General features: G+C 36.8%; 1 protein-coding gene across 1 annotated transcript in view; it reads left to right on the top strand.

The window, feature by feature from the left end:
- Positions 1–23,741, top strand: part of KCNU1 (potassium calcium-activated channel subfamily U member 1) — a 198,897-nt gene extending 175,156 nt beyond the window's left edge. Inside the window, exons 25-28 of the mRNA XM_056116667.1 lie at positions 8,356–8,556; positions 18,520–18,628; positions 21,181–21,369; positions 23,596–23,741. Coding sequence (XP_055972642.1) covers positions 8,356–8,556; positions 18,520–18,628; positions 21,181–21,369; positions 23,596–23,741 — 645 coding nt within the window. The remainder of the gene's footprint in view (positions 1–8,355; positions 8,557–18,519; positions 18,629–21,180; positions 21,370–23,595) is intronic.
- The last annotated feature ends 342 nt before the right edge of the window (positions 23,742–24,083 follow it).

Raw genomic sequence — 24,083 nt, 5'->3', positions numbered from 1 at the left:
AAAAAGTACAACAATAAGAGCACAAAAACTCTATGGGACATCATCAAGAGAAACAAATCCTCATCACAGGGATTTCAGAAAAAGAAGAGAATTATAGCAGGGTAAAAGTCTTCTTTGAAGAAATAATAGCCAAGATGCCTCACTGAGAGACATGAGATACTGAGATTCAGGGAGCTCAATGAGATCCAAACAAAATTAACTCAGTTTCACAGAAAATACATTATAATTTAAAATGTAAAAAAAAATTCTAAAATTCATAAGGGTAAAGCAAAAAGTCATATAAAAATGAGTCCTTGTAAAACTTAGCAGATTTCTCCATAGAAATATCTATAGGTCCAAAGGAGAAGAGTATAGCTTTCCTTGTCATACAACTATTGTTGAATTTGTTGTATATTTCCTTTGCTATTTGTAGTTCAAAAATTTAAAGGCTTGAAGTTTAAGTCTTCGTTGAATTTATCACATGCTTTTTCCTTTTACTTTAAGAAAATTATTTATGGTTGCATATTGAATTAACAATGTTTTACATGAAAACATAAACACACTTCAACACTATTTAAAGCTTCAGCCCTAAACCACTCTCAGTAGAAATAGACTTTGAAATAGACTTTGAATATAATCAGTTTTTGCTAAGTTTTACACTCTAATTTTCTTTGCCTAGGACAATTGGCTCCACTTGGCTATCTAAGCATAAAGATAAACCCTATAATTCCACAAGCAAGAAAAATGAGCCCAAGAATGAGATCTGAGTCTCCAATTCCATAGCTACTGTTACGTTCCTCTTGAGTACCAATTCTGACCACTGGGTTCCTGATCATCAGTAAATGACACCAGTAGCTCCTGATAGATAATATTTTTCTCCTTGCACTAAAAACACTTAAGGTCACTGTATGATGGATTCAAAATATGCTCATCAACATTGTATTTTATTCTTCCTACAAATTGAAGCATCTTGTTGCTGAGAGGTGTGGGGAGAAGGCAGTTACCCCTATCTCTTCTCAAGGTTAGGATGGCTGTCATAGTTCCCAGGGGAACATCCCTCTATCATAGTCCCATAAAGGTCACCACTGACAGTCACAGTCCTTCCAATACGCAATACCAGCAAATATCTAAAGGCAAGTTCTTTTCATACATCTTACTACAAAGGTAATATCCATTAAAACAATTTCTGTAATAGGGACAGCAATGAAAATCCTCTTAATTACTGACTTTATGCCAAGGTCTTTGTTGAGTTCATTGGCTAAATCACCTGGTAGAATATATGAATACAATTATTATTTTTAGGCTTGGAGAGGTACTACAGGGGTTAAGTCGCTTGCCTTGAACACAACTGATCCCAAGTAGATCCCTGACACTACCTACAATCCCCTGAGCATTGCTAAGAATGATCCCTGAGCAAAGCAATGAGTCCTGAGTTCCTCTGTGTGATACCCCCCAAAAAGAAAACAAACTAATGAAAAAAATATTATTAAACTCATTTACAGAGTTAGAATCCAAGCCTGAGAGGAATAAGAGAAAATATGCCATTAACCACAGCCATTACAGATTATTAGCTGGGTCTTTGAGACCAGTATCAGATCATGTTACTACTACACACTGCACTTCCAGAAATTTTGTTCAATTCATATATTTTTAGAGGATTTCTTTGAAGACTCAGACTCCCAGAGTCCTAGTAAGTTGCTAAAACAATGGGCAGAAAGAGAAGACTAAGAACGGCTTCCCTCTCTCTGCATACAAAAAGGACGCAGCCCTCCTCCCAAAGAAAATAATTTCATTTTCATATGTCATTTTTGGGGTTCTTGTATAGTATTTAATTTTAAAATGAATTGCTGTTAGGGCCAGAATGATAGTAAAGTGGTTAGAGCACTTGCCTTGGACATGCCAGACCCCATATGGTCATCAGAGTCTGCCAAGAGTGGTCCCTGAGTGCAGAGGCAGGAGGAAGGCCTGACCATCCCAGGATGTAGTCCTTAAAATTTTTTTAAAGTAATTCCTTTGAAAATAAGTCTCTAAAATTGAAAGTATCTGACCAACATAGAGGTATAAGATAAAAGATTCAGATTTCTGTTCTCTATTACAAAAGTGTTCCAATTTTCACTCAGAAGTCTTGCCAGAGAGACAGAAGTCAACCCTTCTGCCCATTTTCCAAGACCCAGGTCTCTAATTCCTTCTGTCCCTGAGACCATTTTCTAGGTTTGGCTCTTCCAACCTGCTGCCCAGCTTAATGCACCGAGAGCCGTTGCCCCTGGATGCACAGTCAGAGGTTATAATTAGAATCAAAGTGCTTCTTCTCCCAGGGCCTGCCCTACACAGCCAGGGCATGGCTAAAAACAGATACATTCAGAATAGTTTCACTGGGGAGATTGGGGACCAAACACCTCAGCAGTTTCAAAATGAGATGAATTCACCAGCATGGCCTCATTATGGGCACCTAACGCTTACAGACCCTCTTTCTCATGTGCACTTCACACACAGAGAAATGAGCACCAATTCACTGAATACAGCAAAGCCTGACTAAAGGCTGTGAACTTCTCTCTGTTTCTAACACTCAAGTTTGAAACGGTTTAGGTCTTTGTGATTTTCCCTGATAGAATTATGATATCCTTCTACATCTGACACCATTGACACCTTGAGTTCAAGGATTCCCTAGTAGACTATGGTCAACTATTGCCCCAGGTGAAAGAGCAGACTCACAGGGTCTAATTCCAATTGGCTCTTAATCTTTTTTCAGTAAAAGATTATAGAAACAGCAAGATGGAGAGGCACTCAAGCTGGACTGCCCCATGGATTTGCAACAATAGAGCTTCAGAACTCAACAGGACTTAAGAAACAAGTTTCTTCGAAAGTGAGGCCTGCGGAAGTGATAGTTACCCTTCCATGTGGCTTCATTCTTATCTAGAAGTATTTCTCAAAGAGTGTTCTCAAAAGTATTTCTCAAAGAAGTATTTGTCAAATATATTTCTCATATTCTCTAAATACTGAGTAGCACTCTCCTCCCATTGTTCATTGATTTACTTGAGTGGGCACCAGTAATGTCTCCATTGTGAGACTTGTTACTGTTTCTGGCACATCGAATACATGACGGGGAGCTTGACAGGATTTGCCGTTTGGGCGAGATACTCTTGGTAGCTTGCTGGGCTCTCTGAGAAGGGTAGAGAAATCGAACCCAGGTCAGCCTTGTGCAAGGCAAACGCACTACCTGCTGTGCTATCACTCCAGCCCAAATACTAAGTAAAAGAGACAAATTTGTTAGTATCTAAATTATTTAGTGATAATCTAGGCTATAGGCAGACCCCTTCAAGCATCATTATAGCAAGCAATTTGAATGCTTTTGGCTGAAATATTTTTTCACATTGTCCAAATTATGGTCCATATGATTATTTTAGAAACACTAGGTCCAGGTTTCAGAGACCTAAAATATCATGCACATTAAAGTGTACCCATTTTATTCTGAATAAAAAAATAAATAAGAAAAGAAAGGGTTAATGAACAAAAGTGATCAATAGATCCAAATCACAGGAACTTGAATGATACATAAAAAAATTCATGGAATGAGAAATAAGCGTAACATGAAAATCTCATTATTTCCTGTAATATTAAAATGAAATAATTTTAATGTAAAAGTTGAAGAAATGACACATTCAAAAGCAGATGCACTCAGTTAAATATGGAAAGTACAAGTTACAAAAGAGCTATCAATGTCAGAATAACCCTAGGGTTTATACTTTTTTCCTTAATCAGTAGAGAATTCATTGAACAGCTAGACCTTTCTATCCCATTTCTTGTTCCAAGGCTACTGTTCCCTTGTTGAATTTTTGCCTAGCTGACCTATACAGTAGTGCCAGACGAAAGTTAAAGTTTCCTCTACTATGCTGCTGTCAAAATATTTCTTCATATCCATTATCAATTGTTTCATATATTTTTATGATGCATTATTCGGTGCCAATATGTTTAGGAGTTTGATTAAGAAATGAGCAATGCTGTCTCTTATTTGTCTTTTTTAATTTGAAGCTATGTTGTCTGATAAAAAAAAAAAAGGCCACCCCAGACATTTAAAAGGAATTGTTTGCCTGTAAAGATTTCTTTCTAGGGGCTGGAGCAATAGCACAGCAGGTAGGGCATTTGTCTTGCACGTGGCCAACCCAGGTTCGATTCCCAGCATCCCATATGGTCCCCTGAGCATCACCAGGGATAATTACTGAGTGCAGAGCCAGGAGTAACCCCTGTACATTGCTAGGTGTGACCCAGAAAGCAAAAAAGAAAGAAAGAAAGAAAGAAAGAAAGAAAGAAAGAAAGAAAGAAAGAAAGAAAGGAAAAGATATTTTTCCAGCCTTTGACTCTGAGCCTGTGTGTACCCTGACTTTTCAGATACGATTCTTGTAGACAACAGAAAGTTGGGTTCAGTTTCCTGATCCATCCTGCAACTCTGTGTTGCCTGATTGGGAGCTAAGGCTATTTAAATGGGGAGAAATTTATTAAGATGAAGTAGTTATAGTCTTCCTTTTGTAGAAGTTCTTATTTATTTTTGTGAATTTTATCTCTTTTAACTTTTAGTAAAACAAGACCGTTTTTATTGAAATTTACTTAGAAAGATGTGAGGGGAGAGAGAGATATATGTATTTAAGAGAGAACACAAGATTCTCCAGAGTCAAAAATAAGAAAGCAACGGAAAACAGAGACAAGCAAGTGAGAGAAGTGGGCTTGAAGGAAAGCCTGTGAAGTCTGTCTTATCTGTTTTGAAGAATCTCCTTGATGCTACTGGCAAAGCTGGTTTCAAGTTGAATAAACTTTATTTTTTTTCTATAATCTGAATGATAATCTAGCTAAATAGAGTATTCTCGATGGGTTATTATTTTCATTTCTAATTTTACTACACCCCACCATTGTCTTCTGGCCTATAGAGTTTCATCTGTAGATATCCCATGTGCACAGAGAATGGCGGTTCCTTTGTTGATAAGTTTTATATTTGATATTGTTGCTTTCAATACTCTTTCTGAGTGTGACTTTTGTTATATGATTATAATCAGTATTGCGGTTTTTCTGTTTGGGTCTACTTTGGCTGGGACACTTTAGCCTCCTTAATCTAGATGTATGCACTCCTCAACTTTAGAAAATTCTTATCTTGATTTCTTTGATTAGTGGTTATTCCTGGAATTCAACTTCCTATTCCTCAGAGACTTATTTGTATGTGACTCCTCTTGAACTAATACCATAGTTCTCCACTGTGTTGTTCATCTTTGTTCAAACATTTTTCAACTTTTTGTTGTTTTCTAGAGGGTTTTTTTTTTTTTTGCATCTCATCTTGGGACTCATTGATTTTTTTCCTAAACTGCTGTTCTGCTACTGAGGCCTTCAATTGAGCTAGTTTTTGTTTGTTTCACACCTCTGCTCTTCAGTTCTTTCACTCTTGATTATAGTGTTCTGATTTCCACCCATACTTTCATATGCTTTATTAACTATCTGTTACCAAATTCTATGTTAGTTCATTAAGCATCTTCCTCTTGCCATCTCTGAAGTCATTATCTCAAAGGTAACTGGTTAGTACTAGTAGTGCCTTCCATGCTATAATCTTTGCTTAGTGGGCTTATATGCCATTTCTCCATTGTGTCTTTTAGGCTCTGAAGAGGGATTAGTCTGATTGTTGTTCAGGATATAGGAAGGGTCCTCTGTAAGTGGCATTTTGCTATTTCTTGCTTGTGATTATTGAAATTTGGTGTGGATTGTGGCCCTGCCTTCCTATAACTAAAGGACATATGATTTCTGATCACTGTCACTGCCTTAGTGTGGGTGATTTTCTTTGGAATAAGCGGACAGAGATAGATGTAAGGTATTACTCACAAGCATAAATCCTTGAAGGCAACCAGAGCTATTCCTGAGCCTGTGACCTCACTGAAGAAGGTTTGAGCAGTGTGGTGTAATGAGTAGAACTTTGGTGGTCAGACAGTTCAGGATACAAGCATTTGGTAGTGAAATTACGGGTATGAGTGTGTATGTGTGTTCACAGAACTCAGAGAGTGGGCATGGAGACTGCTGGGACCAAGCAGATAGGGAAAGGAATCTATTTCTAATTCCTAAAAGGCCCTGAAGATATTAACTAGGATATCAACATCATCTGTAGAATGAACAAGCAATCAGAGGTTCTTGAGTAGATTGTTGTTAACTAGACACAGTTCATTCTCTGAAAAAACACATAAATTAAGGGAATGGTTCTCAGAATATAATTTGAGAATCACATGCTAGAAATTAGGAAAGGTGCCCTTTAGCTTCTGAGTCCAACTCTTATTCATAACTTGATGCAGTCGATCAGATAACCCAGAAAAATGCACCCTTGAATATCATGTCACAATCCAGATACACAGACTTAACTGTTAAGGAAATCTTATTTTAGTAATGAGTGATAAGTTTCTTATTAAATCTTATAATCAGAGTTCAAATGCATTAATGGTATATAAGCTTTAAAGATGTCACAACTGAGTATAATGTCGGAATAACAGATACCTAAAGAACAATGTAAGCTAAGAACATGAGAACTCATGTAATAAGAACCATGCCACTTGAAGAATCTGGAAGATAGGATAGGGAGGGGGCAACATCTATGGGGAAGGTGATTCTGAAAGGTGCTAAATGTTATATATGACACCTTATCAGAAACATCACTGTAAACCAAATTGCAAAAACATATTAAAAAGAAGAACTTCTTGTAAAAGCAAACTTGTGGGTCGGAGGCAAATCAGATTGGGGAGAGGACACTGATGGAGGGAAGTGGACACTGCAAAAGGATTGATGTAGAAACATTACCTAATCATGAATAACTTTGCAATTTCACAGTAATTAAGTTTATTTTAAATTTTTAAACAAAAATTTAAGATGTCAACACTCTTGCAATGAATGGTCCAAAGATAGTTTCAGGTTCAAACACTGGTGTGTTCCAGATATTAATTGCAAAATGCTGAAAAATAAAGTAATGAAAACCAGTGGCCACGGATCCCAGAGAAAAGAAAATTGCTCTGACAATGTCAACATCAAATTCTCCATGTTGAAGACAAATGAACTAAATGTGCAAGTCAAAGTCCTAGGGAGTCCTAGGAACCCTTCTTAACTATAGAGAGATATTCATGAAGTGAAGGAGATGAGAAAGGGGATCTTGTTTCAAATCTTGAAGCTTTTTCTTGCTGGCTTGTGCAAGTTGGCTTCACAACAGGACAGGAGAAATGTGAAATTGAGGCTTACAGGAGGTAAATGACATGAGCTGATTTGTGTTTCTAGAAGTTTGGGAAACAATGTGCTGTAAATTAGAATAAATAACAGAGAGAATGACTGTATAGAGGGTCTCTATTATTATTCCATTTCAGATAAGAGAAGGTAGAAATTTTGAAACATTTTATATTAAATAACAATAAATTTTGAAACATTTTATATTAAATAACAATAAATGGGTAATACATACTAGTGCTAATTAAATGTCTGACAATGTTTAGTCTGCACCGAATATGGTAGGAATATTTGGGTAAAGGATTTTAAGAAAATGTCCATGGGATCGGCTCGGTTGCTAAAAGTGCTTGCTTGGTAGGTATAAGATTTTCAAGTTCAAATCCCTAGCTGCCACATGTGTCAAGGCACACTTGATAGTTCCACAATTCAAGATCCACTATGAGGGGGAAAAAATGAGAGAAAACACATGAAGAGTTTTACTCAGATTTATGTTAGTTTCAGTGTCAGAAATAGATTGATATTTCTTCTTCTTCTAGATTCATTTTGTCAAAGATTCTAAAATTCTATTCATTTATTTAATACCTATAATTTGTGAAGCAGAGGGTAAAAATAATGTGAAATAAGTAGTAATAATATCAAGTGAATTACTTCTCTCCTAAAATAGATCACAATCAAAAGAAATACTATTTGTAATATTTACAATAGATTCACAGAAGATACAAGTCTACAGGACAATCATAATCTGAGTAACTTCCCTTTGCTCTGTGTGTGTGTGTGTGTGTGTGTGTGTGTGTGTGTGTGTAGGTTCAAATACAAACTGATGATTATCACAAATATCAGCCTATTTGTGACTTGAAAGATTGTTCATTTTGGGAAGAGGGAACTCTTCTATATCATTCGTTATCCCTTTTCTTTGTCTTAATGTAAGCTCTGAAGGAACAGAAGGAGATTAGTGTTATTTTTTTTCTGCCCTTTTCCGAAACCTACTAAGACTGCCAGTATTTTATTTTAATTATGAGATAAACTGTTTAATGCCATCAGATGCATTTCAAACAGTGATCTCCTCTTAGTATCCTCATTTATTCCCCTCTTCAACATATGAATTTGCTCTTCTGACTTTGCACATGACCTATCATTGCTTTTTAGGCCTTCTACAACTATCACGTTCTGGAATTACTTGAAATGTTGGTGACAGGAGGAATCAGTTCTCAGATGCAATCACATTTTTTTGATAAGGATAAGGAAAAGTTCCAGGGGCCAGTCCAAAGTAGTACAATTCTGACTGGAAGAATGAGGTGTAAGCTGGGGCTCCTGCCCTTGGAAGAAACCATTCTAGCAGACGTTCATGTAAGTGTTCTTTTTCCATTCCAGTGTCAACGCCTTTATCAACCTGAGTTTCTAAAAATGAACCATACAATTTAAATTTTTAGTAAGGCTAGGACACGGAAACAAGTTATTACAATAACAAAAAATAAGTACAATCTTATATCCAGATGATATTGTGTGTTTTCCAGTGCATTTCTCTTGCTACATTTATTCTTATAATTTCTGGAAGGCAGACAAAAGGTGTTATCATCATCATCATCATCATCATCATCATCCCTATATTCCTGATTTAAAAATATCCAAGTCAGGGTAAAAGCGATAATACATCAGGTAGGGCACTGACCTTGCATAAAGTTAACCCAGGTTCAATTCCTTCTTGGTACTGGGCTCACCAAGAGTCATCTCTGAGTACGGATCCAAGTATAATCCCTGAGCACTGCTGGTCATGACCCCTCAAAAAATAACAGAAGAAGAAATTTTAAATCAGCAGAGGCTTCTGGATGGTCATCAATAATTGTAATAGCTAAAATTTCCTGAGAATTTATCTTATTCTCAGTAAATATTGAGCCTGCCTGCTCCCCACCACAATTTATATGCCAGTAATACATGTATGTGTGTGTATATATGTGTGTATATATATAGACATTATTATTAATCCTGTTGATCATAAAAAGAAGCTGATGCCAGAACTACTTACAAGCTGAATACTTGGCTCAGATACATTGTTTACCAGTGGTAAAGCAGAAATATATCTGAGGTAAGCTCTGCTGATTTACTTTCTGTTGGATATTAACCCAAAGTGTTTTAGGCATCATCAGTGAATTGCCCCATTTCCTTCTTCCAGAGCTTCCAGAGAAACTTGTCATGCCCTTGCTAGCATTTTTAATTTAGTTACAGTTATCTTTTACATTTCTTTTGTATTTTACCTCTCATTGTCTCAGTTCCCCAAGTCAGTCTTGATGACTGTTTATCTATGTAAATGATAAACTTATAAGCCAAAACTTTCTGGTAATTCTAAACTTTGTATTTGTATTGCTTTGTATTTGTACCTGCTTTTCTATTTCCCCATAGCCATTTTATTATTTTTTATTTTTTTATTTTATAAAGTAGCTCACACTATTTGATTACATTTAATATTCAAACACCAATCCCACCACCATACACCTTCCCACCACCATATTTTGGGTATTATCATCGCATGCCCTAATCCCTGCCCCAAAGCAGAACTGAAATAATGTAATATTTCCCTCTAAGGTTGGTTGTCTCCTATTTTGAATCTCATCAAAGGTGGTGTGGTCTCTTGGAGTATGAGTAGAGTGTGTCCTATGAAGTGGTCCAGGAAAATGTTCTATATTTTACTATAGAGCAATGTTCTTTGGTTAAACATAGAAAGACCATTAATGCTATGCTCCTAATACTTGGGACTGATTGACTGAATTATCTACTCCTGGACACAATTATTTGGTAATGATTATTTGACTCAGGTTCCAGTTGCTATAGTTTCTAACACCCCAAAAGGAAGGTCCCACCGTGGGACTGGGATGGACCCAGGACGAGTGGCAAAGCTACCCTGGCATTGAAATGGGACACTATAGAAAGCATAAATGCATGATCTTGATGCAAGCTATTATAGCTTAGGAGACAAGACCCCCATGGGGAAGGACAAGCTGAACTTTCCTGAGCACTTAGTCTGGGATTTAAGGTACAAGCCTTTCCTGCTTTCAGAACCCAGAGAACCAAGTGTTGGTATCTGTGTCTCTTACTGTGTTTATCCAAACAACTGCAAGTATTGATAGCTTATACAACTAGAGGGAAAGATAAAAGCAATGTAGATGTCCCTAGGAGACATAGTGTCTTTTTGAGTTAATCTCCCCAAGAGAATTTTGTCCTCCAAATGTTTATCTATGTAAATGATCAATCACACCTATGTCCTTACCTCAAGCCCCTCAATCTGCTAGCAAATCTGCATTAAACTGGCCATTGTCACTATCAGGCTGTAGTCCCCTGTCTCCTTGTCTCTCTGTCACTCTGTTGGGGAGCCTGGGGAAGTGAGTATGTGGCTCTGGGCCACAGAACACACACACAGCATTGTAGTACCCCCCACATTTTTATTTTGTGAACTCACAACCCTCCACCTGAACCACTTCAGAAATCTAAAATGAGGCCAAAGGATATTGTGTTTTGAGTCCAAGAATCTGATCAAATGTAACCAATGGGAAATGTTTTTTATTAGCCCAATTGGCTACTGAACACTAGATTACAACAAGGGAGAAGATAGTCATTCCGGCAAATTCCAATAGGACACACTGGTATTTGGAAGCCAGAGTTCCTACTCTTGGTATGGGAAGGAGTAATCTCTTGATGAGCACTGCCACTTTGAAACTAGTTTCAATGAATATTTCGATAGGATATCCAGGAGCCATTACACGAAAGCATCTCTCATCATTTCAGAGGGCATGAGTAGAGATCACCTCATGACAGGCTGGCTCTTTCCTGTCTGTGGCTTGCATAGCCCAGCAGATGCTGCCAGGAAGGGTAAACCCTATGTTCTGTACTTCTGAATTATAGATGCAAACAACTTGCCAAACATTTCTCAGGATCTCTTGGTCCTTTTCCCACTCTGCATTCCTAGATTTCTTACCTAAAGTTAATTTATAGCTAATTCTATTGACACACAAATACCACTGTCAACTTGATCTTATAACAGAGGTGTTAATAGATTAATCAACAGTCCTTCCTTTCTGGCGTATCATTGGTTTAAAGTAAAAAAAAAAAGTTCCTGGAGTGCAGCTTCACATCTATATGTGCATAACCATTAAATTACCCAGTAATAAAGTTATAGTGTCCTCATAATGGTAATAGGACCTCCACTTCCGATCCCTACCCATTCTCTGTCTTTTTTCCCTCTGGTAACCACTAAGTTGGTTACACAGAGTTATTTTTTGCTGTCTTTTGGCAACTTCATGTCTATAATTATTTATATTCCATATATTAAATGACTAATTTTGCTTAATCACCCCATGTTGTATCTAACTTATTGAGAATGACACAGATACATCCCTTAAAATAGCTGAGTCCATTGGGATCATATTACAACTTCTTTATCTCCTCTTTCATTACTAGGTATTCAAGTTGAGTACATGTCTTAGCAAGTGTAAATAATACTGCTAAAAAGATAGAACTGCAAAAAAATCTGCATGTATGGGGAAATGGGGCTGAAGGTGAGGAAAGGGGAGGCATACCTCTCTATGCTCGGGGCTTATTTCTGTCTCTAAACTCAGGAATCACTCCTGGCAATGCTCTGAGGACTATAGGGATGCTGGGAATCTAACCCAATTATATCTAACCAATCTCACCCAGATCAGCCACATGCAATGCAAGATCCACTATTCCACTGTACTGTCTCTCTGATCCCAGTGCAAATATCATTTTTAAGTCGGTATAAACTTATTTGTTTTTTATTAAAAATTGTATAAACTTATTTTAAAACTAAACATTCAAATTGTTTTAAAATTGAGGTTTACAAAAGTCTAAATGTATAAGGAGTACAATGTTACCACACTGTGCCCAACAGGTTAACTAGACTCTTTCAACTCACTTATTCCACTTCTTTTTGAACTGCTCTGCTGTCAGAGTTTAAGAGTTTGTTTTCAACGGACATTGTCTATCCCCTTGCTTTGTTTCTTTATATGACACATACGAAAGAGACCATGTGGTATTGTCTTTCTCCTTCTTTTTCACTTAACATGACATCCTCTATCTCCATCTGTTTTGAAACAAAAGATTTCATCTTTTTTAATAACTGAATAGTATTCTGTTGTGTATATCTTGATCACTTGATCCCCGTTATTCATCGATTTACTCGAGCGGGTGCCATTAACGTCTCCATTCATCCCTGTTGAGTGCTAGCATAGCTCAATGGCATCTGTTCATTCTAGGAACGTGCAGAGTCTCAAACCGATCATTCAGGGTCTTGAGGAAGAAATATGACCATCTTGTAGGTGGGCGTCCACTCGATCTTTTGATGTCCCGTGGAATCCATTCAGTAATAGCTCTAGTCCAGCGGTTGTCTGTAAACCTCATTACATGTCCAGCACATCTGATTTTTGATGCCTTGGCAAATGAGACAGCGCCCCTGATTCTTGAGCGTTGACAGAGATCAGAACTCCGGATTCTATCTCTCATTTGAGTGAATCGTGATATTCCAAGCATAACTCTTTCGATTCCTCTTTAAGAGACCCGAATAGCGTTCGGGTGTATATTTGTCTATATACATACAATAATATGTATATATACATATACATATATATATACATATATATACATATATATACATACAGTAATTTTTTTCACCCATCTTTGCCATTGGACACTTGGATTGTATCTAATCTTGGCTATTGTAAATACCCCTATAGTTGACCATAAATGCTCACCAGTCATTTGTATTATGTATTCTTTAATAAACACCTAGGAGTAGAATTGCTGGGTCATGAGTTAGTTCTAATTTTAATATGTTGAGACATTTTCATTTTTTCCATACAGGTTGTACATACATTCCCCCCAAGACTGAATGGAACTTCTTTTTTTCCCTATGTCCCTGCCTACAATTGTTTTACTCGACCTTTTAAAACAAGCATCTCCTCCTGTCAACTCGACACCCATATTACAAAGTTCCAGTGGTTGCAGCTTAGATCTCAAATTTTCAGTGTTGTTGAGTCTGTGTTTTGGATATGTGGCTGTACTACTCACCATATCACCAATATAACTGAAACCCCGATGCCTGTTCACCCATTACTTCCTGTTTTCTTATTCCCCCATTGACTTCTTTCCTTCTTTGTTCTTTTTCTCTTTAAACACTTGGGTCCCCTCTGTTCTACAATACATTTCCTCATCCAGTATTTTATATACCATAGATAAATGAGATGATCCTGTGTTTGTCTTTCTTCTGGCTTACTTCACTCAGCATGTCTTCCAATTGCATCACGTTGCAGCAAATGGGCGTAATTTCATTGTTCCTTGCAGCTGGATAGTATTTCATTGTGCATCTATTCCATATCTTCATAATCGACTCATCTGTTGTTGGATACCTAGGTTGATTCCACATCTTTGCTATTGTAATGAGTGCAGCAATGATTAATGGTGTGAGTATGTCCTTCTGGGAGAGTATTTTTAGATCTTGAGGATGGTTGTTCAAAAGTGGGATTGTTGCGTTATATGGCAGTCCAATTCTAAGTTTACCGAGAACTCTCCAGACTGTTTTCCTCAGTATTGTATCAAACTACACTCCCATTAGCAGTGGAAGAGAGTTCTTTTTGCACCACATCCTCGCCAACACTGATTGTTCCTGTTATTTTTTTTGATATGTGTCATTCTCACTAGTCTGGGATGGTATCTTATTGTTAACCTGATTTGGATTTCTCTTATGATAAGTGATGCTAAGCATTTTATTCATGTGTCTACTGGCCATATAGCTGTCTTCCTCTGAGAAGTGTCTATTCATTTTCTTGTCCCATCTTTTGATAGGTTTTTGAATTTTTTCTTTGCTGTTGATCTTTGTGAGTAGTTTATATATCCTGAACATAAAAGTCTTTATTTGATATGTTGAATACAAATATTATTTTTCCATTCAGTTAGGTGTCTTAGTTTTATTTCATGTCTCTTTTGCCATGCAGAAGCTCTTTAATTTTGTGTAGTTTCATTTTTTAAAAATTATTGTTGTGTTGCTTTTGCCAGCAGTACCAGATCATTGAAGATCACTTTGAAGCACAAATATTGAAATGTCATACCTATATTTTCCTCAATGTACTTCATAGTTTTTTTTCTAGTTTTCTTAACTACTCAAAGAAAACTTTTAATTTGATATAGTCCCATTTAGTTATTCTTGCTTTTATTTCTTTCGCCTTTGGAATGTATTTCAAATACATCCCTGAGGTCTAAATTTAAATGTGAATCTCTTGTGCTTTCTTCTACTGATGGTAAGGTTTTATATCATATACCCAAATTTTAAATTCTTTTGTGTATAGTGATAAATGGTGATCCTCTTTCTGCATGAGGTCATACAGCATCTCCAACATCATTTGTTGAAAAAAAGGTTCTTTCTCCCTCATACGTATTTGACTCCTTTGAAATAATTAAATGTGTGTATACATGTATACATGTATGAATATTTATGCTATTTCTATTCTCTTTATACTAGTTAATTTATATGTATGTTTCTTTGCCAGTGTCATGTTATTTTGATGACTTTTGCTTTGCAGTATAGTTTGAAGTTAGAGAACATGTTATTTCCATTGTTCTTTTCTTTCAGAATTGTTCTGGGTATACAAATTTTAAAATTGCTTGTTTTGTTTATTCTTAAAGTATGACTAGGATTTTTATAAGAATCATATTTACTCTAAAAATCTTCAGGTAATATAGGCATATTATCAATATTAATTCTTCCATGTCAATGAATGTGGATATATTTCCAGTATTTTATAGAATAATAACTGTTACTGTCCTCCCATCGTTCATCGATTTGCTCGAGCGGGCCCAGTAATGTCTCCATTGGAGACTTTGTTGTTACTGTGTTTGGCATATCGAATACATCACGGGTAGCTTGCCAGGCTCTACCATGTGGGCGAGATACTCTCAGTAGCTTGCCGGGCTCTCCAAGAGGGGCGGAAGAATCGGCCATGTTGGCTGCGTGCAAGGCAAACACCCTACCGCTTATTAAAATAATGTTTTATAATTTTCCACAGTATGTTTAGACCTTATTAGGAAATTTGATAATTTATTGATGCATTTAGGTTTTTATAAATGAAGTTGCTTTCTAAAAGACCCTTTCCTCTAATACATTGTCTGCATGTAACACCCTTCTTCTGTTCTTTTTTTATGATTCAATACATTTTATTGTTTTAAATTGAACTTTCAGTTATATGCATCTGAAAACTAGGGTGGATTCTTCCAACAAAACAGTATTCTTCCAACCAAAACAATTTGTTCTACAAATATCTCTTCATACTTGCTGATTTATAAACCTGAAATTGCTTTATCTTTCCCATAACAAAGAATCTTTAAAAGATGATGTTATGCCACTTCTCCCATATTTGAACTAAATTATAAAAATTTACATTCATTGCATTTTCTTTCATCATCTGTTTATTCAAAGTTTTTACAGTAGGCTTTGTCTTGAATATGTAAGACCATTCGCTGAGCATAGAAGTCTCTGTATTCCTCTGGTAATTCAGCCAGTGTTTTTAAGGTTCTACCCAAAATTTGTGCAGCTCTGCTGTAGGATCTTTGTTTCCATAAGTATCTATTTTGCCACAGCATTCAGAAGGAAGGTGCTTCCAAGAGACATTCACTCCCATTTCGAATTCCTCAGAAATTACATTATTGAACCATAAAGCTGTGGGGCAGATGAATTTCACATTACTCTCTCTCTCTACATTGATCACAATCAATATTTTGACATCAGACCCACCATTATTATTTGTGATTTTACCCCAACACTCAGATCTGTGGGGGTCTGGATGCATTTCTGCCAAAAGCCACTGGGTTCCGAGATTTGTTTTTGAGTCTCTTGGATCATGGCCATTAAGCAACTTGATCAGGAGCCAGAGAGGCTGTTTGTGGGCGATGACTTGGGATCTTGTTGGGGTGGGGAGGAAAGGGCCGGCTCCACTCCCATCCCGTGAGACCCCACATGTCTCATCACTGCGGGCCAAAACCTGACTGTCCAATGGCCTCTGGTGGATGGTGGCCACTGAGCTGCCAAGGGGGAGTAGGCAGAGGGACAGCACCCTTCCCCTTCCCCCCGGGATGGCCTGGCGACAGTAACCTACTGCATGGTCCAGATGCATTTTAGCCAAAAGTTCTTGAGTTTCGAGATTTGTTTCTGAGTCTCTGGGATCATGGCTATTAAGCCATGATCAGGAACCAGAGAGGTCATGCCTCCAATTATATAGCTGAGACGAAGGTGGTTTGTGAGTGTGTCTCCCACGTGCCTAACTTTTGGCCGTTTGCTTTCTTGGTAAACTTTGCCCCAAGTTTTTGGGGTCTCCAAAGGCACAGCAGCAATTTTGGGGTATCTGGAGCTCCGAAGGTGCTATCAGACTGCTGAAGCACTCGCCTCACAGGTACAGATTGACCTACTGAAGGCACCATACCCCCCAAAAAAGCCTTCTTCTTTTCTGGTTTGGATTATTATTATATCTGTTTCTTGCTTGATTATTCTATCTAGAACTTTAAATATTATGTTGAAAATTGTAGTGTGAGGGAACATCGTTTTCTGATCATAGGGAAGAAGTTTTCAATTTTCACCCTTGAATATAATGTCACCTGTGGTTTTGTGTACATTGATTTTATTGTGTTGAGATGTGTTTTATCTACTCCTAATTTATTGTGAGCTTCAATTAAAAATAGGTATTAAATATTGTGAAATAATTATCAGTGTCTGTTAATATGATCATATAATTTTATGATTTTTATTTGACCTATTATAAACTTTCTTCCTAGTTACATGTTAGAAGTTTCCTTAGATTACAATGATTTATATAGTTCTTTTAGGTTGTCCAATGTATTCACATATGAATATCAATAGTCTGTTATGATCTTTTGTACTCACACAATGTGTTATGAGTTTTTCTCCTTAATTCCAAATTCTTTCAATTAGAATTTTTCTTTTGGTCTTACTTAGTCTAGCAAAGATCTACTTATTTTTTTAAATCTTTTCAAAGAACCATCTCTTGCTTTTATCCATTTTTTATCCTTTATTTTCACTTTTATTTTATTTCCATTCTATTTCTTAGGACTTTACTCTTTCACTCTTTCTACTGGCTTTTGATTTGGTTTGTTCTTCCATTACTAGGCCTTTAGATATGATATTTGGTTGTTTACTTGAACCAGTTATTTTTGTTGGAGTAGACCATTAATAAAATATCACTTTTACTGCATACCATAAAATCTGCTCTTCTATTCTTCATCTTCATTGTCTCCAGATTTCAAAATTCAAAAGAAAAAATTATCTTGATTTCTCTGTTTTGTTAAATAACTACTTAGTTTCATACTGTTTAGTCTCATCTTTCACATTATAAGACAACTTTCCACCCATTTTCCACAATTACTACACCATATCTGATGGGGTTAAGATAGTAGGCAACAAATCATAGAGAAAATATATAAATATATGCATTTTGGAGAGCCCGGCAAGCTATGAAGAGTATCCCACCCGCATGGGAAGAGCCTGGCAAGCTCCCCGTAATGACAACAGGTCTCATTCACCTGACCCTGAAAGAGCCTCCAATCATTGGGAAAAGACAAGCAAGAAAAGGCTGCTAGAACCTCAGGGCCGGGAGGAATAAAGACATTACTGGTGCCCGTTCAAGTAATTTGACCATCAATATGATGACAGTGAAACAGTGATATGCCAGAGGAATCACAGAATTGAAAACACGGTACTCTGTAGTCCTTATCAAACCCATGTGTTGCTTTTTAATCTGTGGTCTGCCTATAGTGTTTTGGTCATCTCAAGTTCAATGGCCAGATCAAGATAAATGCTTGGGACAGCAATCTGTCACAGAATTGGATTAAAAAATCATTTTCTGGAGATGACTTCATATCCTGACTCAACTGATTTTGCAGACCTGTTGCTCATTGTTAACTCTTAATTGTTACCAAAAAGCAGTCGTAATAAAAACTAGCATAACCATAAGCCACACGATACAGTCAGAGATTCTTAAAAATCAAAGTGACATAAAAAATTATTGGTGTAAAAAAGAGTTGTCTTCCAATTTTAAAAAATGTGAAGATAATTGTGAATATTTGACCATCTAATCATTGTGATTAGATGGTCAAAGATCATTCCAAACACAGCCTCCAAGTCACTTGACATTGCTGCCATAAAAATATTTTAAAAATGTGTTTAAGAAAGGCAAGTAGCACTCCCATAATTTTTTTTATTATCGCATGATTACTATGCCATCACTTATCTTCTCTCCCCAGCCAAGAAACTTGTTTGGACAATTATTCTGTGGCTCATTAGATATGTTTGGAATTATGTGCATTGGCCTATACCGCCTAATGGATGAAGACGATGATCAAAAAGATGATCAAAAAAGGGGAGTATGCTAATTTGTAAAATTCTATACCTGCATCCACGTATAAAATATACTTTGAACAACATGAGAGAGAAACCCAGAATATAGGGTTCACAGTTGCAAGAATAATATAAGGAACATAAATAACAATGTCAGATCAGGCAATCATATGGCTAAAATTCAAATAACAAAGCAGTGATATCTTTATCAATGAAAATTATAAGGTAGACCCCCAAATAAAATGAGGTTCTTTTGTAACATTACTTATTCGTGACTATGCAAATTTTAAAAGCTAAAAAGTCATTATCCATTCTAGAAAGATTTTCTTATTTCCTGGTAATAAACTCAATGAGTTTATTGAGTATTTCTTTAGTCACTGTACCTTATTAATATAAATTATGGGGCATTTTTGTCCATATTTCTTCTTTAAAATGTTCAATATGATAGCAGCCGTTAAAATAGAGAAAGTTTATATAAAGAACAGGAAGGGAAGTGAGGGGTCAAGAGAAAGCATAGTAATGCAGGTTCAAACTAAGATTGTGACAATGAAAACAGACACTCCTTCAAGTGAAAGGGAGTAACTGAAAAATTATATGAAATTATAATAGTTTCACAAAACCTGTTCCAGAAAAACATAAAGGAAAGGCAAATAATCATTAAAAGTGAGAAGAGAAATACATTTCTTTGCTTGTGGGAGAAGGAAGGAAATGAATGCATGCCAAGAAAATATAGCCCCACATGAGAGGCATGCTTAAGGGAATTTTTATCTCGCACTAGGATTTCTCAGTAAAGTACAGGCATTTCCATCAAAGAGAAGAGACAGAGGAAGTATCAATAGAGGGTCTATTCAGAAAGAGGTAAAGGTTCAATTTAACAGATGAATTGAAAAGAGGTTTGTGTGGATTTGTAGAAGCAATACAAGACTGTGATCTGAAAGGACACAGGATCAGAAAGTCCTGGTGAAGTTAAGTATTCTTAGGATATTCTTAGAGTAAAGCAATGAGAGAAAAATCATGGGCAAACAAGATGAGATAGGTACTTATTGAATTGTAGGAAATAGGATATTTTGGTGGTCATAGAGATAGTTTAGGGATTAAGGCATTTGCTTTGCATGTAGCTGACACTACATTGATACCTTGCACTGTATATGCTTCCCCAAGCACCTGGTCACTGAGCCACAAGTTGTCCCCAAGGACTGCTGATTATGGCCTACCAACTCCTATAAAAAAAAAACGTTTAAGAAATGATAAATGAGGACATTTAAGAAAGTATACCTTCAAGTATATGTCTAGGAAGGTGACTAGTGAATAGAGTTCTGGATGGTAGAAAGAAAAGAAATGTCTGGATGTTGACATTCTGAATTTTACAGAACCGTAATCACCTAAAATAATGAAGCTCAAGCACAAGAAAAAAAACTAGGCCAAGTTCCAAGTTCTAAATAAGTAGGGGTTATGGTAGATGACATGTGTGAATCAAAAGAAAGGGTCCTGTAGCCGTAGAATGTTAACATAAAAGTGGTGTGTGATTGGAGTAATATTTTGGAAGCAGCACTTGGAAGCATGCTTCTATTTCCATCTTTCAGCATCTCTGAAAATCTTACGAATCATGGAACTTGGGAGAATGTATAGCTCATACCTGAGAGTGTCAGAAAATGAGATTGTATTTCTCTTTTAATAGTAGAATAAGATCACAATAAACTTTGTTTTTTGAAATTGATAGAAGTTGCAAGATGCTTAGTGAGAAAAATAAAAGTAGGAGTGTTCATTAAAGGTTAATAGTGAATTGATATGCTTAGGAAAGAAGAGATAATTTTTTGAATTAGCAATCAAGAAATATAGAATAAAAATCACGTAAGATTATCCCAATTCACTATTTTGACAAGATCATGCTTGTGTTGATGCAACTCACACTTATTGAGTATTTTCTTTGTTCCTGGAAACCACTTCACTCAATCTTTCTGTGGTTTTCCAACCCCAGATGGTCTGTAAGACTCATGCACATTCCCTATTTGTTTGCCACTCTTTTTGTTAATTAAAGAGAACTTTGTTTAGCTTCATTCCTTTACTTCTTTAACTGCACTATGTTCAGTGTGAAATTTGGTGGCATAATCATTATTTGTACGTAGGAAAAATACCTGGGTAGTGCATGAAAGCTTTGAGTTTTAAAAACTGTAGCTCAGCATTCTGCCAATTGAATCCATTAATGTTGTGGATATTAAAAAGCAGAGAGACTATTAAAGTTGAAAAAGGCATTATAAATAAGTCTAAAACAGTTCTTTCCTTAGCCTATCAAAATGCTGAGAAAAGCAAGACCCAGAGAGGTATATGCCCTGCCTGAGACCAGAGACAATTGGTCTTTGAGTCAGAGATCAGTTCCTTTTCCTAATGGCTTGTCTAGGGCCTCTCATACTGACCACTACTTAGAAACTAACAAATTGAAACAACAACAAAAAAGTTTATTTTCATACTCCCCCCAACTCCTCCCCACACACAATGGTTTCCTTATTCATGCCTTTGCCCACCACTGTCCCAGCCAAAATACTCTGAAGTAATCTTTGAATTTTCTTGCAGGTTTGTGATCACCCGACCCCCCAACGACTTTAGTCTGCTACCTTCGGATTTTGTGTTCTGTGCCATTCCTTTCAGTGTTGCCACAAAGAAGCAACAAGACTCTGCTAGTCTATATGAATATCCAAGTTCAATAGCAAAATCAGTAGACTTGGAAAATCCATATTCCAGAATGACTTTCATTGAGGGTAGGACATACTCCATGCCGAATATAAAACCCAATTCTTCATTTTAAAGTAAAAGTAAGTAATTCGAAATCAGGATGGTGAACTATAATCCCAGACACATATAGGTGAACAAGGGAAAGAAAGTGGAGAGCAAACCTAGAAAAAATTTGCTTTGAGTATCAAAGTCACACTTGACTTGTTGATATACTCATAAACTCCTAGTTCTTTATTTAAAAGTCATCTCCAGAGATAATGACTTTGTAGCAGGAAAACAAAACAAAGTCATGCCCCTCTTTGTGACTGTTGCTTAGTGTTTGATCAGCAACTCTGTGCTCTTCAGATAGAGATGAAGCTCTGATCTTAGCACACTGTATCTGGTGTAACAAAGAAATATGAAAATGTATCTGTGAAGAATATTAATTTCTCTGTGTCATTTGAGCACAAAACATAAAATAAAATTGTGTTAGATAAGCCCTTCAGTAATTTTTACTTCTTCCAGTCATAAGCTATAAGACATCAAGATAAAAATTAAAAAGACTTGGACACAGAAAACACAAAATAAAGTTCCTTAAATCTAAGAGCTTACTTTCTTTATTCTCAAATAGGCAAGGTACACACTAGTTAGCTATGACATTATCTACTTTTGTTTTCAGGCTGTCTTGTCTACGTCCCTCTCTGTTTATAAAAGGTGAGAAAGACCAGTTAGAGAAATAGTGGTTTGCATTTATAACCAAGAATTTATGTATAACCAAGAACCGAGATAGATTCCTAACATGAGAATGAATGCTAGAGTAAAGGAATTAAGTACGTGGGGTGAAGCAACAAAAAAATGATTTCCTCTGGTAGATTGAAATGTGGGCTGGAGCGATAGATAGCACAGTGGGTAAGGCATTTGCTTTGCCCACAGATGACCCAGGTTCGATTCCTCCATCTCTCTCGGAGAGCCCGGCAAGCTACTGAGAGTATCCTGCCCGCACAGCAGAGTCTGGCAAACTCCCCATGGCGTATTTGATATGCCAAAAACAGTAACAACAAGTCTCACAATAGAGACGTCACCGGTGCCCATTCAAGCAAATCAATGAACAACAGGAAGACAGTGCTACAGTGGCAGATTAAAATGTATAACTTCCCAAATTCTCTAATTCAAGAGTAAAGATGTAAAAAAAATAGAAATATTTAAGACAGTGCTACAGTGGCAGATTAAAATGTATAACTTCCCAAATTCTCTAATTCAAGAGTAAAGATGTAAAAAAAAAATAGAAATATTTCCTCGTGATCCAAGAACCTTATATTCAATTAAGGCATTTCACCCAAGTAACCAATTTTTATCTAGGTTAATTTAACAAAAAAAGGGGGGGGGGTAAATACAAGTTCAGTTTATATAATTGGTGGTCTTATTATGATGAGCATTGTAAGTGAATCTTCCTTTCTTTTATTATTTTCTTTTTGGTAGAAAACCTACCCCCAGCTAGTATCCCTTGGTTCTTGGTTCAGTAGCTCTAGGGATCACCAGAGTCACTCCACTGATGCTCAGGAGCCACCAGAGTTGCGCCCATTAGTACTTAGTACTGGCTGGGCTATACACTGCTGAGTATTGAACTCAGGTGCAGAATACACATCCTAATGCTTTAAATTCCCTAGCCCCAGCAATTTCTTCTTTGGTGATAGACAATAGCATAGTGGAAGGAAGAAAACAGAATATAAGCCAGAGTTCTCAAAAATTATTTTTTATAAACAATATTCTTAATATTTTTAACACCTGTCTGATTTGGTCTTTTACTAGGAATACTATGTTACAAATAGTGTTAACAGACATAAATATAACTCAATCGGGAGGAGATCCAGGTAAATTTAAATTTTAGATAGGCAATCAATAAATTTTCATCCCTTGTGTCTAAATTATTTTGCTCAGTGACAAAATTCACATCTGAGCCTCACTTGATGGTAGTACTGTAGCACTGTCCTCCCGTTGCTCATCAATTTGCTCGAGCGGGCACCTGTAACATCACTGTGAGACTTGTTGTTACTGTTTTTGGCATAATGAATATGTCATGAGGAGCTTGCCAGGCTCTGCCATGTGGGTGGGATACTCTCGGTAGCTTGACGGGCTCTCCAAGAGGGGTGGAGGAATCGCAAGACAAATGCTCTACCCACTGTGCTATCGCTCTAGCCTGACTCCATTCCTATCATAAACTCCATCTATGGCTGAATACCAGCACGAGACCAATAATCAACAATTATCTTAAGGGAAATTTGTAAAGAACTTTGAGAAGAGAGTTGAAGAAGTCCTTCTGATCGAGGCCCAGTCCATGGATGGTGTGAGGCCGGTCGTGACCCCCAGCACACCGGGCCTTGGTCTTCCCAGAGTCAGATTGCTTGGGAATGCAGCCTAAAGTGGGTGGTAGACCTGATGGTAGCACTTATAAACATCAAATGGCTGAAGCATATGTTTTGCATTTGGAAGCTTTGGGTCACTCCCTGGCACTATGGGGCCTGTTGAGCACCACTGACAAGTCCACCCACTTCTGCCTTGCAATTTGTCATGCATAACCCCCAAGCACCATTAGGTGTGGTCCAAAGGAAAAAATAAGAAAGGTATTGTAAGGGAAATTGTGAGACACCATAACATTTCTGTTGAAAGCTCATCTAAACCACCTTCATCCTGCTCTTTTTATGCGTACTTGCTTTGTTTTTTAAGATACCTAACAAAATACACTTTGCAACACTTATAAATT

Source organism: Sorex fumeus, unplaced genomic scaffold (assembly GCF_029834395.1).
Source record: "Sorex fumeus unplaced genomic scaffold, SorFum_2.1 ptg000033l, whole genome shotgun sequence".
Lineage (NCBI taxonomy): Eukaryota > Metazoa > Chordata > Mammalia > Eulipotyphla > Soricidae > Sorex > Sorex fumeus.
The sequence above is the reverse complement of the archived record's forward strand: the minus strand, read 5'-3'. Positions and strand labels throughout refer to the sequence as shown.